General features: G+C 48.4%; 1 protein-coding gene across 1 annotated transcript in view; it reads left to right on the forward strand.

Annotated features, from left to right (window-relative positions):
- The window catches only part of NUP133 (nucleoporin 133), a 1,523,409-nt gene that overhangs the window by 1,282,687 nt on the left and 227,998 nt on the right, over nt 1-12,724 (forward strand). The window contains exon 22 of the mRNA XM_086927107.1: nt 4,095-4,213. Coding sequence (XP_086783233.1) covers nt 4,095-4,213 — 119 coding nt within the window. The remainder of the gene's footprint in view (nt 1-4,094; nt 4,214-12,724) is intronic.

A 12,724-nucleotide genomic window follows, 5' to 3' on the forward strand; every position in this document is an offset into this window, starting at 1 on the left:
GCATGGCACGGAGCTCTTGTAAACAAAAAAAAGTGAATGAATGGTAAAAAAAAGAACATGCGGCCGCGTTCGGCGCCGTAAGTAAACCAAAGGCGCGGCCGGCGCTGTGGCGTGCCTCTGTTATAAAAAATAAAGGGTGGCTTCCCAGTTTAAGGAAATAGTTCTCTGAGGCTGTCATTAAAGCCTACCTTACAACAAGACACATAAGAGGGCCAGTCCTTACGGGAGGTTACAAGATAAGGCAAGGTGGTACTAAGGAGGGACTACTAAGCCTATTGACTGATGTAAAGCCACAGTTTACAAAGGACAATGACACAAGCTAATGAAGAATATGGGTGGAGAGTGGGCGGCGTTTCAAGCCCATACCTGAATACAGCATGCCTCACAGAGCAGCACATGCGCTGCCCAGGCTCGACCTTCAAAGAACAGAAAGTGGGAGGGAGGAGCAGGATGGATTTTTATTTATGGAGAAGGATTGTGATTGGAGGTATAGGGGCCTCAATGAGTGAGTCATCACTGCGAGTGGGACAAAGGGGTAATGTTTATCCTGCAACACAATGAAGATGTATTACCTTAGAAAAAAAGAGTGGGGGGCTTTGTTACAGACTCTTCCCAGCTATTCTAAAAATGTATGTTTTATTGCCATAGAAAAGTGGTAAGTGCTGCCGCTACGCTTCACAAATAGCTATAGGAAGCATGTGAATGGCAGCAGCATTCCGAAGTAGTTGATTATCTTTTTGCACGGTGGCGAGTAGCAGTGATGAATCTTATTCGCCACAATGGAAAATGCTAAATTACAATGCATTACATGATGATTGGATGATGCTTGCGTTTTAAAAATCTGGTGGAATGCTGCATGCGATCTACTGTTAAGGACATTGTAAGGACTAGATGAAGGTGGTTAAATGAAGGTGAGAATGTGGTTCGCTATGTAATATGGAAAATCATCGAGTTGTAGGCGGGTTCACTTTATTTTTCGCATCTCTACAACAGAGTGAGGCAGATTATGGTTGCATAAAAGAACATGTATGTAGTATGTGCATGGAACAAACACTCATAAATCTTTGGCCGTACAAAATGTGGATTCCAAAGATTTTCAGTTACAATCTACGTCCAAGGTGGCAATGTTTCATTTGATTGTGAATAAAGTGAGCTTACCTTACTAAGCTAGTATTTAATTTTTTTAACTCCAGGAGAAAAGATTGCGTACAAAAGCAATTTCTGTGCTTCAGTTGTGGGCGAACAAAAGCACTGCCAGTTCACTAATGGTGTAAATCTTTTGAGACAGCGTATGGTAAATTCAAATTCAAATTCAAAGTAAGCTTTATTCGATTTTGAATTAAAATCATAAAAGCATTCATATGACATTTATACATACAATAATAAAAATGACATATACATAGTCAATACAAGTGGGAAAAGCTTACTAGATCCTTAAAAAAAAATTTCATAAAAATTCATAAGAACAATAATTAAAAAACAAGCATTTCATTTAAAGGCCTGAGTGGGCTGCAGCAAGAGGGTCAGTTAATACATTGAGTTTCTAAATATTATAACGGATTTTAGAAAGCAAGAGACAGCATAGACAACATGATTTTCTTCTAGCTGTAACATTTTCGTGTATGCTGATCTACATTTTCTAACCCCCCAACGTTTGAGGAAAGGCAACAGGAATTTTTTCCTGGGACTCGTATATAGCTTGCAGAAAAATATAATGTGAATATTGGACTGTGACGAAGTACTGTCACAGGGACATATTAGTTCCGGGGAAGACCAATCGTTAAGGTTAGGCAAAGTGACCAAGCGGAAGAAGGAGCCAAGACGTAACCGGGTCAACAGCATTCGAGGATAGGGATTTTGTACCAAGACGAGGTAGGATTGTAATCCCTCAGTTGGTGTTATTGTCTGATAGCTTAGCACTGTGTTTTTAGCTTTTTCAATATTCCATCTAGCGGTTTCTAAGTGGATGGTTATCATTTTTTTCAGTGCTAGCCTAGTTATCCCTTCTAGAGTTGTTGGATTATCAAAAAATTCTGCATGTCCTAGTTCGGAAAACATAGATCTCACATGAGATAACCACTTAACATTAGCTACACCGTCTAAAGCCAAACAGTCTTTAATGAGATCTCTATTAAAAACACATTCCTGTGTAGACCAAACCTTGTGCCAAAGCAGGATGGGGGACATCTTGATGGTATCGCTAGGATAATTGACTCCTACCTCAATGTGTGACATAAATGTAGAGGAGTTTTTTGCCACGCCCAGTAGGTAACAGATAAATTGATTTTCACAACTTTGTAGGGAGTGAACTTTCTCGATGCCCCAGATGCCTGCACCATAGGTAGCCGTAGCTACGCACTTTGCTTGGTAGATCTGGATTAATTCTTTAATCGGTTTACCACCAATTTTACCGGCAAGGCGCGCAGCGCACCTATGGTTCGACTGTAGGCCAGCTTCCTGGCAGCTACGGCCGCCTTCCACCGGCCCCATCTATCAAACAAGATTCCAAGATAGCAGAATTTATCTGTTATAGCTATTTTGTGATTATCTAGGAATATGGTACAGGGGGTTCTAATAGACTTCTGGGTACAGGACATCGTGAAAGTTTTAGAGATGTTTACTCTTAAGTTTCTTTCCCTCATGTAACTTGTGAACCTGTTAACTGCGCGCTGTAGACCAATTTTGGTCCTAGACATGATAGCCGCATCGTCGGCATATAATAGGATGGGCACCGGGGAGCCATTAACAGTGGGATAGTCATTAGGCAGGGTTGAGAGAATCTGGCCAATAGAATTAATATAAAAAGTAAAAAGCAACGGTGCTAAAATACAGCCTTGTCTCACCCCTCTTCTAATGACAAATTTCTCCGAGCATTCCCCTTGTTTACCATACCTAACTCTGGCCCCTGCATCTTTATAAATCTCCCTGATAAACATAATAATACGATCATCGATCCCTATTTCGCCTAGCGTTGACCACAGAAAAGCGTGGTCAACACAATCAAACGCGGAGCTAAGATCGATGAAGGTTACAAAAAGGCCTCCGCGTTTGGCATGTGTGTACTTAGAAATAAGTAGGGACAGGTTTAGGCATTGTTCTATGGTCCCTAAACCCTTTCTGAACCCGTATTGAAATTTGGAGATTACATTATGCTCTTCCTCCCAGAGTTGGATTCTTTTTAAAGTTATTCTTCCTGCCACCTTCATAAGACCATCCAAAAGAGATATTGGCCTGTAGCAGGTGGGGTCATCTCTGTTACCTTTTTTAAAAATAGGAACCACAATGGCATCCGACCAGGTGGCAATAAACCCACATTGATTTCCCATATTAAGTACATTTGTGAGTAGGGGGGCCCAGAAGTCTGGCTCTGCTTTATAAACGTCCACCGGGATGCAATCCGGTCCAGGAGCTTTACCTGGGGCACTTTCCCTGATTGCATCGTAGACTTCCTGGACGGTGAAGGACAGGTCAATAGGATATGGGTTGACATACGCATACTCTAAAGGTCTATCTGTAGATCTAATTTGGGCTGAATTTTCTGTCGGTAGGCCCACCCCGTCAGGTGGTAGGGTTTCCCCAGGGGTAAGATGATTGTACAGTTTACTTAAATGACTTGCCCACAGTTCGCCAGTAATGGCTGCATCCAAGGTGTTATCGTGATCCCCTGACTGGTACAAAGGTCTTACCACCCTCTAGAAAGCAGAGCTATTCCTTTGGCTTGAAGCCTCCAACAGCGACTCCCAAGTCTCCCTTTTCAAGATCTGTTTCCTTTATTTGATAGTAAGTTTATATAGTCTCCTAGTCTGGCGTATTAATTCTAAGTTTTTTGGGCTTGAGCGTAGAGCTCTTTTTAGTTCTTTGAGCGCAGTGGTACATTTGTTATCAAACCACCCATGTGGTTTTTTAATGTTCCCTTTAGGTATTCTAACCAGCGCATTTTTAATGGAATGCTGTATATGGTAGAGTGATCTTATGCAGACAGAATGGAAATATTTGACTGTTTCTGTCAATGGGTTTAGAAGGTAGATGTGAATGTGCACATCCTGTTTGTAAATGACCAATTCATTGTATGTACTTTTTGTTTTTCTTGGAAGAAATTGCTGAACAAGAACGTTTCCTACTACACCAGGAGACACTGCCGAGGCAACTGCAGGAAGAGAAACAAATCAATCTCAATGTTATGCCTGTTCTGACCCCAGTACAGCTTATTAAGGTAAGTGTTTGACTTTGGCAACCATCGTAGGGATGTTTGTCAGTTGGGGATATATAAGGATAGCATCTGCTAACTCTGACACTAGCATGATGGTCTTGGTTTTAAGTGAATGACTACAGGAGCGGAAAAAGAAAGTTGATACAGCTCAGTGAACCATGTCTGTAGCTTTCACTCCTTGCTTTTATCCAACCCCTCAGTAGCACACTGAAAGTTGTTTAGGGGCTAATGTGGAAGAGGGATCCATTTCCATTTGTGTGTTCAAAGTACATGCTATGTCACTTCCTCATTTCCTAGTTTTTTGCTGCACCAGCATTCATGACCCTTGGCCCATTACTCACAGCTTTTAAATCTTGGCTGCACTATGCTCACACTATTTCATCTGTTTTGATATCCCTTTTATCCTTTTCTGTGGTTCTTCTGTGGAAGATACACTTCTCTCACAGAAGGGCTTCCTTCTGCTTATGTGATTTTAAAACATACGTTAATAATAAAAACCTATGGTGAATACTTCTACCTGCAGATTCCTCACCTATTTTATATTCCCAGGTGCCAGACTAGATCTGGTAAACTTCTCCGTAGCTCTCCTGTGCCAGTAGGGAGAGCAGGCTCCAACTGTGTACCAGAAGCAACGTCGCAGTGATGTCATTTTTTTTTTTTAAATTCTTTATTGTCAGGAGTTCAAAAAAATTATTCATACTGTCATTCGGTAGTTGCATTTACATATCATCAGTACGTGCCCCCACGAGGGCAAAGATTTAACACATTTTACATCAGCAACTATCAGTTTCGGCAACGGCTTAGTAGTAGAACAGTGAGCAAAATAAGCATATGCACATTGCGGCCCAGTTTTGCCCCCCGTCCACGACAGCTACCCCAATAATGCAGTTTTGATACAGTTGTCCGGCATCAAACCAAAAAAAGAAGAAAAAGAAAAGAAAACCAACATTAAACCCAACAATGGTCATCGTTGTGCAATTGGGTGTGTTCATCCACATACATTGTCATACAGACTCAGTCATTTAGTACGTCACCTATGTTAGCGGTGTGCACCCGCCGTTTCCCGGCCCCCCTCATCAGCATGCTGGCACTGCCATTGCCACTAGTCCTCATCCTCTTCTGATTCCGAGTCCTCACCCTCTGGCAAAGCCTCACATGGTTCGCCCCTATATTTGTTCCACGGCGTCCATACCTGATTCCACTTGCGGGAGCAAGCTCTTAACACATACACTGCTCTTTCCTTCACCATGAGGAGGTCCATGTTTCTTATCCACCCTGCCACCGTCGGCAATTCCGGGGCACCCCACCTCTGTGCAATGTCCCGTTTGGCCACTGTCACTGCTAGTGTGACCCACAGCTGTCCATACCTGTTTAGGTCTGTTGGGTCCCAGACGTTTAGCAGGCATTTACGAGGTTCCGGCAGGACAGACACATTGATGGCCTGTGAGATTGTACGCATAATCTGCCTCCAGAATTCCCTGATCTGTGGACATTCCCATAACGTGTGGATGAGCGTTCCCTCCTCCCCGCACCCCCTGAGGCAGTATGGGTGTGGTGCCCTCTGTATTTTGTGTAGTAGAGTGCGGGTGTAGTAGGTGCGATGTAACACCTTGAGCTGTACCAGGCGGAATCTAGCCGATATTCCTACTTCCCGCGGCGAGGCCAGTGCCTCGTTCCATTCCGTTTCGTCCATGTCACCTAATTCTCCCACCCATTTCTCTTTAAGTTTTTGTGCGGGATCTGGCAGGTTATTAATCAGCTTTTTGTACGTGAGTGAGGTCGCTTTCTGCTCCATGAATTCGGTGAGTAGTCTGTCCTCTAGTGGCGATGATTCTGGGGGTGTGGTGTCTGGTGGGATTGCTCGCAGTAGGGCATGCCTGATTTGTACATACCGGTATGTTTCAGTGGGGCTCAGGCCGTATTGTTGTTGGAGCTGTGTGAAAGGAATAACCGTGCCTTTGTCCCAGAGGTCCCCCACCACCGAGATCCCTATATCATCCCACCTCGTAAACCCTTTACAGGCCCGCAGGTTACCCAGTGTTTTAGTGTCCCATAACGGGGTGAGCCTGGTGATTTTACCCTTCCATCCCAGGTGTGTTTGCGCCGCGTGCCAAAGTGTCGCCGTGTGGAGCGTTGGGCCAATTAGGGCTTTCACTTGCGGGTAATTGTACAGCACCGAGAGCATGCCCTCGGTCCCCAGCTGTGCCCAGTCCGACTTGTATGCAGGGTCTTCCCGTGTAACATGGATCCAACAATTAATAACCTTAAGCTGTGATGCCCAGTAATATAGTTGGAGATTGGGTAATGCTATCCCCCCCTCGTACCAGCTCTTCACCAATTTAGTCTGCGCTATTCGCGCTGGACCATTACTCCATAGCAGACTGGAGACCAAAGCCGCTACCTGTCGAAAGTACTGTGGGTTAACCACATACGGGGAGTTTTCGAGTACATAGAGAAACCTGGGGAGAGCCATCATTTTATAGAGCGCCGCACGCCCTAAGAGGGTCAGCGGCAGTGCAGCCCAATATTTGACATCAGCACGCAATCTTTGCAGAGGTGGCCGCAAGTTTTCGGTATAGAACTGTTTAGCATCGGTCGTCACAAAAATACCCAAGTACTTAAACGAGGAGGTGGTTATTTTGAGGGGACAGTCAGCCGGTAGCACCGGACCCGGGCCCTTGAGGACATAAAGTACAGACTTGGACCAGTTCAAGGTATAGCCCGAAGCCTTGCCATGTTCATCGCAGACTGCCAACAGGGTGGGGACCCCTTCATTCGGCCCGGTCATGTAGATCAGCATGTCGTCTGCGTATAGGGAGACCTTGTCCTCCCACCCGTCTCCCCAAGTGATGCCCCGGAAGAGCGGCGTCTCCCTGAGCAGGATTGCCAGCGGTTCTAGCACTATCGCAAAAAGGAGGGGCGATAGCGGGCACCCTTGTCTCGTTCCCCTCCCCAGTGGAAAGGGTGATGATATGCGGCCATTCGCAGCCACCTGTGCCATCGGTTGGGTGTAGAGTAGTCGCACCCATGCTAGAAAATGGGGGCCGAAACCCATCCGAGTTAGGACAGCAAACAGGTATTCCCACTCCACCAGATCAAACGCCATTTTAGCATCTAGGGAGAGTATCGCAGCCTGTTCCGTGAGAAGGTGTGCCCTCGCCAGTACTCCATGTACCCTTCGCAGGTTCAGCGCTGTACTCCTATGTGGCATGAAACCCGATTGGTCAGGGTGTATCAGGGTACTCAGATGCTTGGTCAGACGACTGGCTAGGAGTTTCGCCAGGATCTTCGCTTCTGTGTTGAGTAGGGAAATGGGTCGGTACGAGGCGCATTCTGTCGGTGGCTTGGCTGGTTTGGGGATGGCTACGATAGTGGCCGTGCGTTGGTCGAGTGGAAGCAGTGCCTTTTGTGCGCTGTCTTTATACATGTCTAGTAGGGGCTTGGCCAGCACCGTGTCCACCGCCTTATACCACTCCACAGGAATCCCGTTGGGGCCTAGGGCCTTGCCGGACTGCAGCGCCTGTATTGCCAACTGGACCTCCCCCTCCGTCAGGTCATCATCAAGTTCCTGCCGTGCTTCAGGCGTGAGCACAGGGATGGAAATGTGACTGAGTGACTCTACTGCCTCCTGCTCAGTGACCGGCCGTGTCGGTGTGTAGATCCCCTGAAAGTGGTGTGCTAGTGCATTGACTACCTGTTCCGGGCGAGTCTGCAGTTGGCCCGTCGCATCGTAAAGTCGTTGTATTCCCCTGTTACTGCCGCCCCGCTTGTCTAGCCATGCCAGCATTCTCCCTGCCTTATCACCCACATCGTAGATGCGGTGCGCGGTGTTTGCAAGATGTCCTTTAGTGATTGTAGTGAGGTGTGCCTGGTGTTGCTGTTGACGGAGCTGTAGCTCATGTGCTGTGTCAGGGGTGGGGTCTGCCATGTGCGCGCTGTTCGCCGTGTGTAATGCCAATTCCAAATTGGCCAGTTCAGTTCTGGATTCCCTCTTATACCCAGTAATGGCCGATATGGATGCTCCTCGCAGGACCGTTTTGTATGCTTCCCACAGCACTGAGGGTGAGGTGACTGAACCCGTGTTCTCATTGAAATAGTGTGTCGTGGCCAACTTAAGTTTCTTCCTGATGCCAGGTATCTGCAGGTAATTAGGATAGATCGGGTACAGCCTAGCTCGCTTATATTCTTTAGTAGAGAGGTGAAGGGAGATCGGGGAGTGGTCAGAGATGCCTCTTGGCAGGATTTCGAGTCCATCCACCGAGCCCAGCCCAACCCCTAAAAAGAAGAAGTAATCAATACGTGAGAGGCTATCGTGGGGTGCTGAGTAGTGTGTGTACTGCTTCGCCGTGGGGTTCAGGTGACGCCATACGTCCGTGAGGCCCATGGCCGTCAAGAATCCAGGAAGTGTGGCAGCCCCTCTCTGACGATCCCGTATAGGAAAGGTGTCTAGTAAGGGGTCCGATATAGCATTGAAGTCCCCCCCAAGTATCATATCACCCTCCGGGAGATCGATAAGAAATTGGCCAAGTGCTGGTAGCGCTGTAGAATGAAGTGCTGGGGGGATGTATACAGATACCACATTTAGAGCCCTCCCCTCCCACTGGCCTGAGAGTGCTGCAAACCGCCCCTGGTCATCAGTCTTGCGGCCAGTGACTAAAAAGGATGAGTTGTGTTTGAGGAGTATTCCAGTGCCTCTGGAGCCTGAAGTGAATTCGGAGTGTACTGCCATGGGGTAACCACGCCTATTCAGTGCTTTGCAAGTGGTCCCTGCTAGATGTGTTTCTTGCAGCAGCACTAGGTCAGATTTATGTCGTTTAATAGTGTGCAGCACCAGGCCACGCTTAATTTTGTCCCCCAACCCCCTGACATTCCATGTAAGGAGCTTAAGTGGGGGCACCAGTGTCGTTACAGGGGTACCCTCAGCGGGTGTTGCTCGGTTTCGGTGTGCCATTCGGGCTCATGACTCATGGTATCAATGTGCAGCAACATGGTGAAGCCAGTGTGTGGATGCGACGCCTGACTCTGTTGGCTAGTAATGGGACTGTGCCTTGTATAACCGCAATGACGATGACCAATAAACTTAACTTTAACTTTACCCCCACAACTCCCATCTCCCCACCCCCTCCCTGCTCCCCTGCACCACGGACGAAAACCCGCCCGCATCCCCAACTTGGCAGAGTGCTTTTGTCCCCCCCCCTGTCTAGCTTACTTGCTTGTGGGGTTGGTGAGTCCCCTACAGGCACCGGCCATAACCCGCCCTACTCAGTTCCATCGGCCCGAAGTCCCAAGGGCTGTGATCAGATCGTGTTGCTTCCAGTTCAGGCAATCAACCCCTGCTAGGCTGACCAGAATCAAACGGGTCCCTCTCGAGATCAGAGTCTAATCCCCCGGCTGCGCCCTGTTCTGTAGCCGGGCTGGCCGGACGGTGGTCCGTTGTCTTCTCACTGCGGCGGTCCTGGCGATCCCTGTGCGGGCGTTGGGGTTTGCCCACCGGTCTCCAGCCATCCAGCCATTCTCTTGCCACCTCGGGGGTGTCGAAAAACCATGTCTTTCCCTCTGCCACAATCCGCAGTTTGGCGGGGAAGAGCATTGAGTAGGGCAGGCCCCTGTCACGTAGTGTCTTCTTGACTTCAGTGAAGGATTTCCGACGTCTGGCCACCTCGGCCGTGTAGTCTGGGAAGAATGCCAGAGTTGAGTTTTGACCGGTGGTGCCACCCTGGCTGCTTGCAGGATGGCGTCCCTGTCCCTATAGTTGAAGAGTCTAGCCAGCACCGGCCGCGGTGAGGCTCCTGGTTTGGCCGCACCCCCCGGGACGAGGTGCGCTCTCTCGATGGAGAAGAAATTGGACAGGCCTTTAGGCTGTAGTTTGGTCTTGATGAGGTCCTCAATGTATAGGTCCATGGCCCCCTTCCCTTCCGATTCCGGAAGGCCTAGGATACGGACGTTATTCCTTCTGGAGCGCCCTTCTTGGTCATCCAGTTTTTCTTGTAGTTGCTTGGTGGTCTTCTCCAGTCTCTCCATCGCCACCTGTAGATCTGAGGTGTCTTCAATGAGGGACTTCGTGACTACCTCCACTTGAGACACTCTTTCTGACATTTTTTTGAGATCAGCTCTCAGCAGGTTCACCTCGGTGGAAATGGTGCCCACTGTTGCCTGGACTTCGGTGAGGGTTCTCATAATGGCTTCCAGAGTAACTTTCCCAGTCCCATTTGCATCAGAGGAGGCACCGGTGGAGTGACGTCCAGGCCCCTGCGAGTGGCCGCTCTGGGAATAGGCAAATTTATCAAGCTTCGCTTGCGTCGTCGTCGTGCTCCTCGTGTTCTTGCCTGCCATTATGTTAAGCGTAGGACCGCACTGTCCGGTCTGTTCCGTTGTCCCTGGCCCAGTCTCCCACTGTGCTCACCGTCTCCTGGGCGCGCGCCGGCAAGGCAGATGGGAAAGGTCCGGATCGTAGCGCACCGAAGCCCCTTGACGCCAGGTCCGAGTCGCACTCCGCTCGGAGGTCAGTTTTATGCTCCAGCCACGTGTGAGGTCCTCGCCTCCGTGGTCGCTGCAGTCGGAGTCAATAGCAGGTCTCACTGTATCGCCGACGGCGTCCGCCCCAAGTGCACTTCGCAGGTTCTCTCGTTTAGGGCGGTGCCCCCTTCTTGTGGATTATACTGCCGCCCCCCAGGCCCTCTATGGGTGGTTTGGTGGCTGGCGCCGCTATTCCCCCAGCGTCCCTTCTTCTCTATGTTATCACGGACCAAAGGTCAGAGCTGCGAGGGGGGGGGGGGGGCTGCGCCGACCATGCGCCTTCGGCCCACCTTGTCGTGTGTGTGGGGCGCCCGCCCGGCAGTGCCGTCTTCGGATGACTCCTCCGCTGCGCAGGGACTCCTCCGCCCTCGAGGACAGGTGTTGCGTTCCTCAGAGGGACCGGTGGCTGATCCCAGGCGCAGCGCTATTCAAGCGCTGTGTTGAGGCCTGGCGTCTGGCGACGCGACGTGGGCGCCGGCTGGAGTCAACTTCTTCCGGCCGGGTAGGGTGAACTTCCGGCCGGGCACTCCCTGTACTGCAGGCCGGTGCTGCTGGGTTGTTGGAGGCCCCACCTCGCCGGCGCCGAACGGAGCACTTCCCGGCTTCGGATTTTCACCAGGGGCGGCTCGATGTGCGCCGCTTGGTTCCTGGAGCCGATTTCACCCCTTCAGGCGGGTCAGTGTACGGATGGGCATTCGGATTCTTTCGCGGGCCGGTCTGCCTTGCGGAGCTCCCGGGTTAAGCTGCCGCCATGTTCGGCAGTTGGCCACGCCCCCCGCAGTGATGTCATTTGGAGCCATAAACCTCCCGCCCCGGCGCAGTGACGTCAGTTCACTTTTTTTCTATACATGTTGATGTGGATCCCGAGCTCTTTCTCTTCATAGTTTTTCGAAGTTTGTTCAGACAATTTTTTCTTGCAGAAAGGGTGAGCGTCCCACATACGTTATATGAAATAACACTCCGGATGGAGGAGGACAAGCCCAGGAAAGTAAAAGGTCTCTTTTGGAAGAACTTATCATCTTGTTATGACATCCTGTTAGCCGAACAAGATTGGCCGCCAGCATTCAATTTCAATTTCATAAAGCTTTATTCGGTGCATATGAAAATGACCATAAAAGCACATGAGAGACACATAGAATAACAAATATTGCAGAATTTAACAAAATATACATACATATAAGTTAAAACATCATACTTTTCCTGGCATTAATTGATTGGTTTAAGAATGTAGCAGTAAAAAAACATACATCTAAAAATTGCATGTTAAAAATTAATTTAATTGCATCATTGATAGATCGGGAACCATATTTGATAAACAAAGGTTTTAGATAGGCAATGCGAAAACTCATAAAAAGTTTACATATCATGAGAAAGTGCAAGGTGCTCTGCTTGGATAGACCATCACATTGACAAGGTCCGGTCAGATAGTTTTTAAGGTGGGGAAATGCCACCAGATGGTGTGCCAACCCGAACCTAAGTCTAATGAGTACAAATCTATGGGATGGCCTGGTCACCTGGGATAGATATTGGGGATAACCTTCATTAACAATATGGCTATTATAAAACAGGGTAGATGACGACAACCCATTCTTTATCAACCGCCTCCTCATTCTATACATTAAAAATTTTGACTTCAGCTAATTTTTGGGTATTGCGGCAGCAGCACATGGGTCGGCCGTTATATTTGTCAAAAATTTCCATAAAACAGTTGACAATATATTTTAACCAGGGAATTTTTAGATAATTATCTAAAGCGAGGCAGTCCTCTATAACAGATCTATTGAAAGCTGTCTCCTCCTTTAACCAGATGGATCGCCAAACCATAAGGGGCCTTAGGGATAACAGATCTATCAAATAGTTAATCCCCAATTCTCTATGGATCAGCTCGGTTGGGGCAGAAGTAGGCACACATAAAAGCTTTTTGAGGAAAGAGTTTTCCTCCGTCTGCAGACTATTATCACAATGAAAACTCCAAACTCCGGCCCCATATAGAGCAAT

This window comes from Lissotriton vulgaris, chromosome 6 (genome assembly GCF_964263255.1).
Source record: "Lissotriton vulgaris chromosome 6, aLisVul1.2, whole genome shotgun sequence".
NCBI classification, from domain to species: domain Eukaryota; kingdom Metazoa; phylum Chordata; class Amphibia; order Caudata; family Salamandridae; genus Lissotriton; species Lissotriton vulgaris.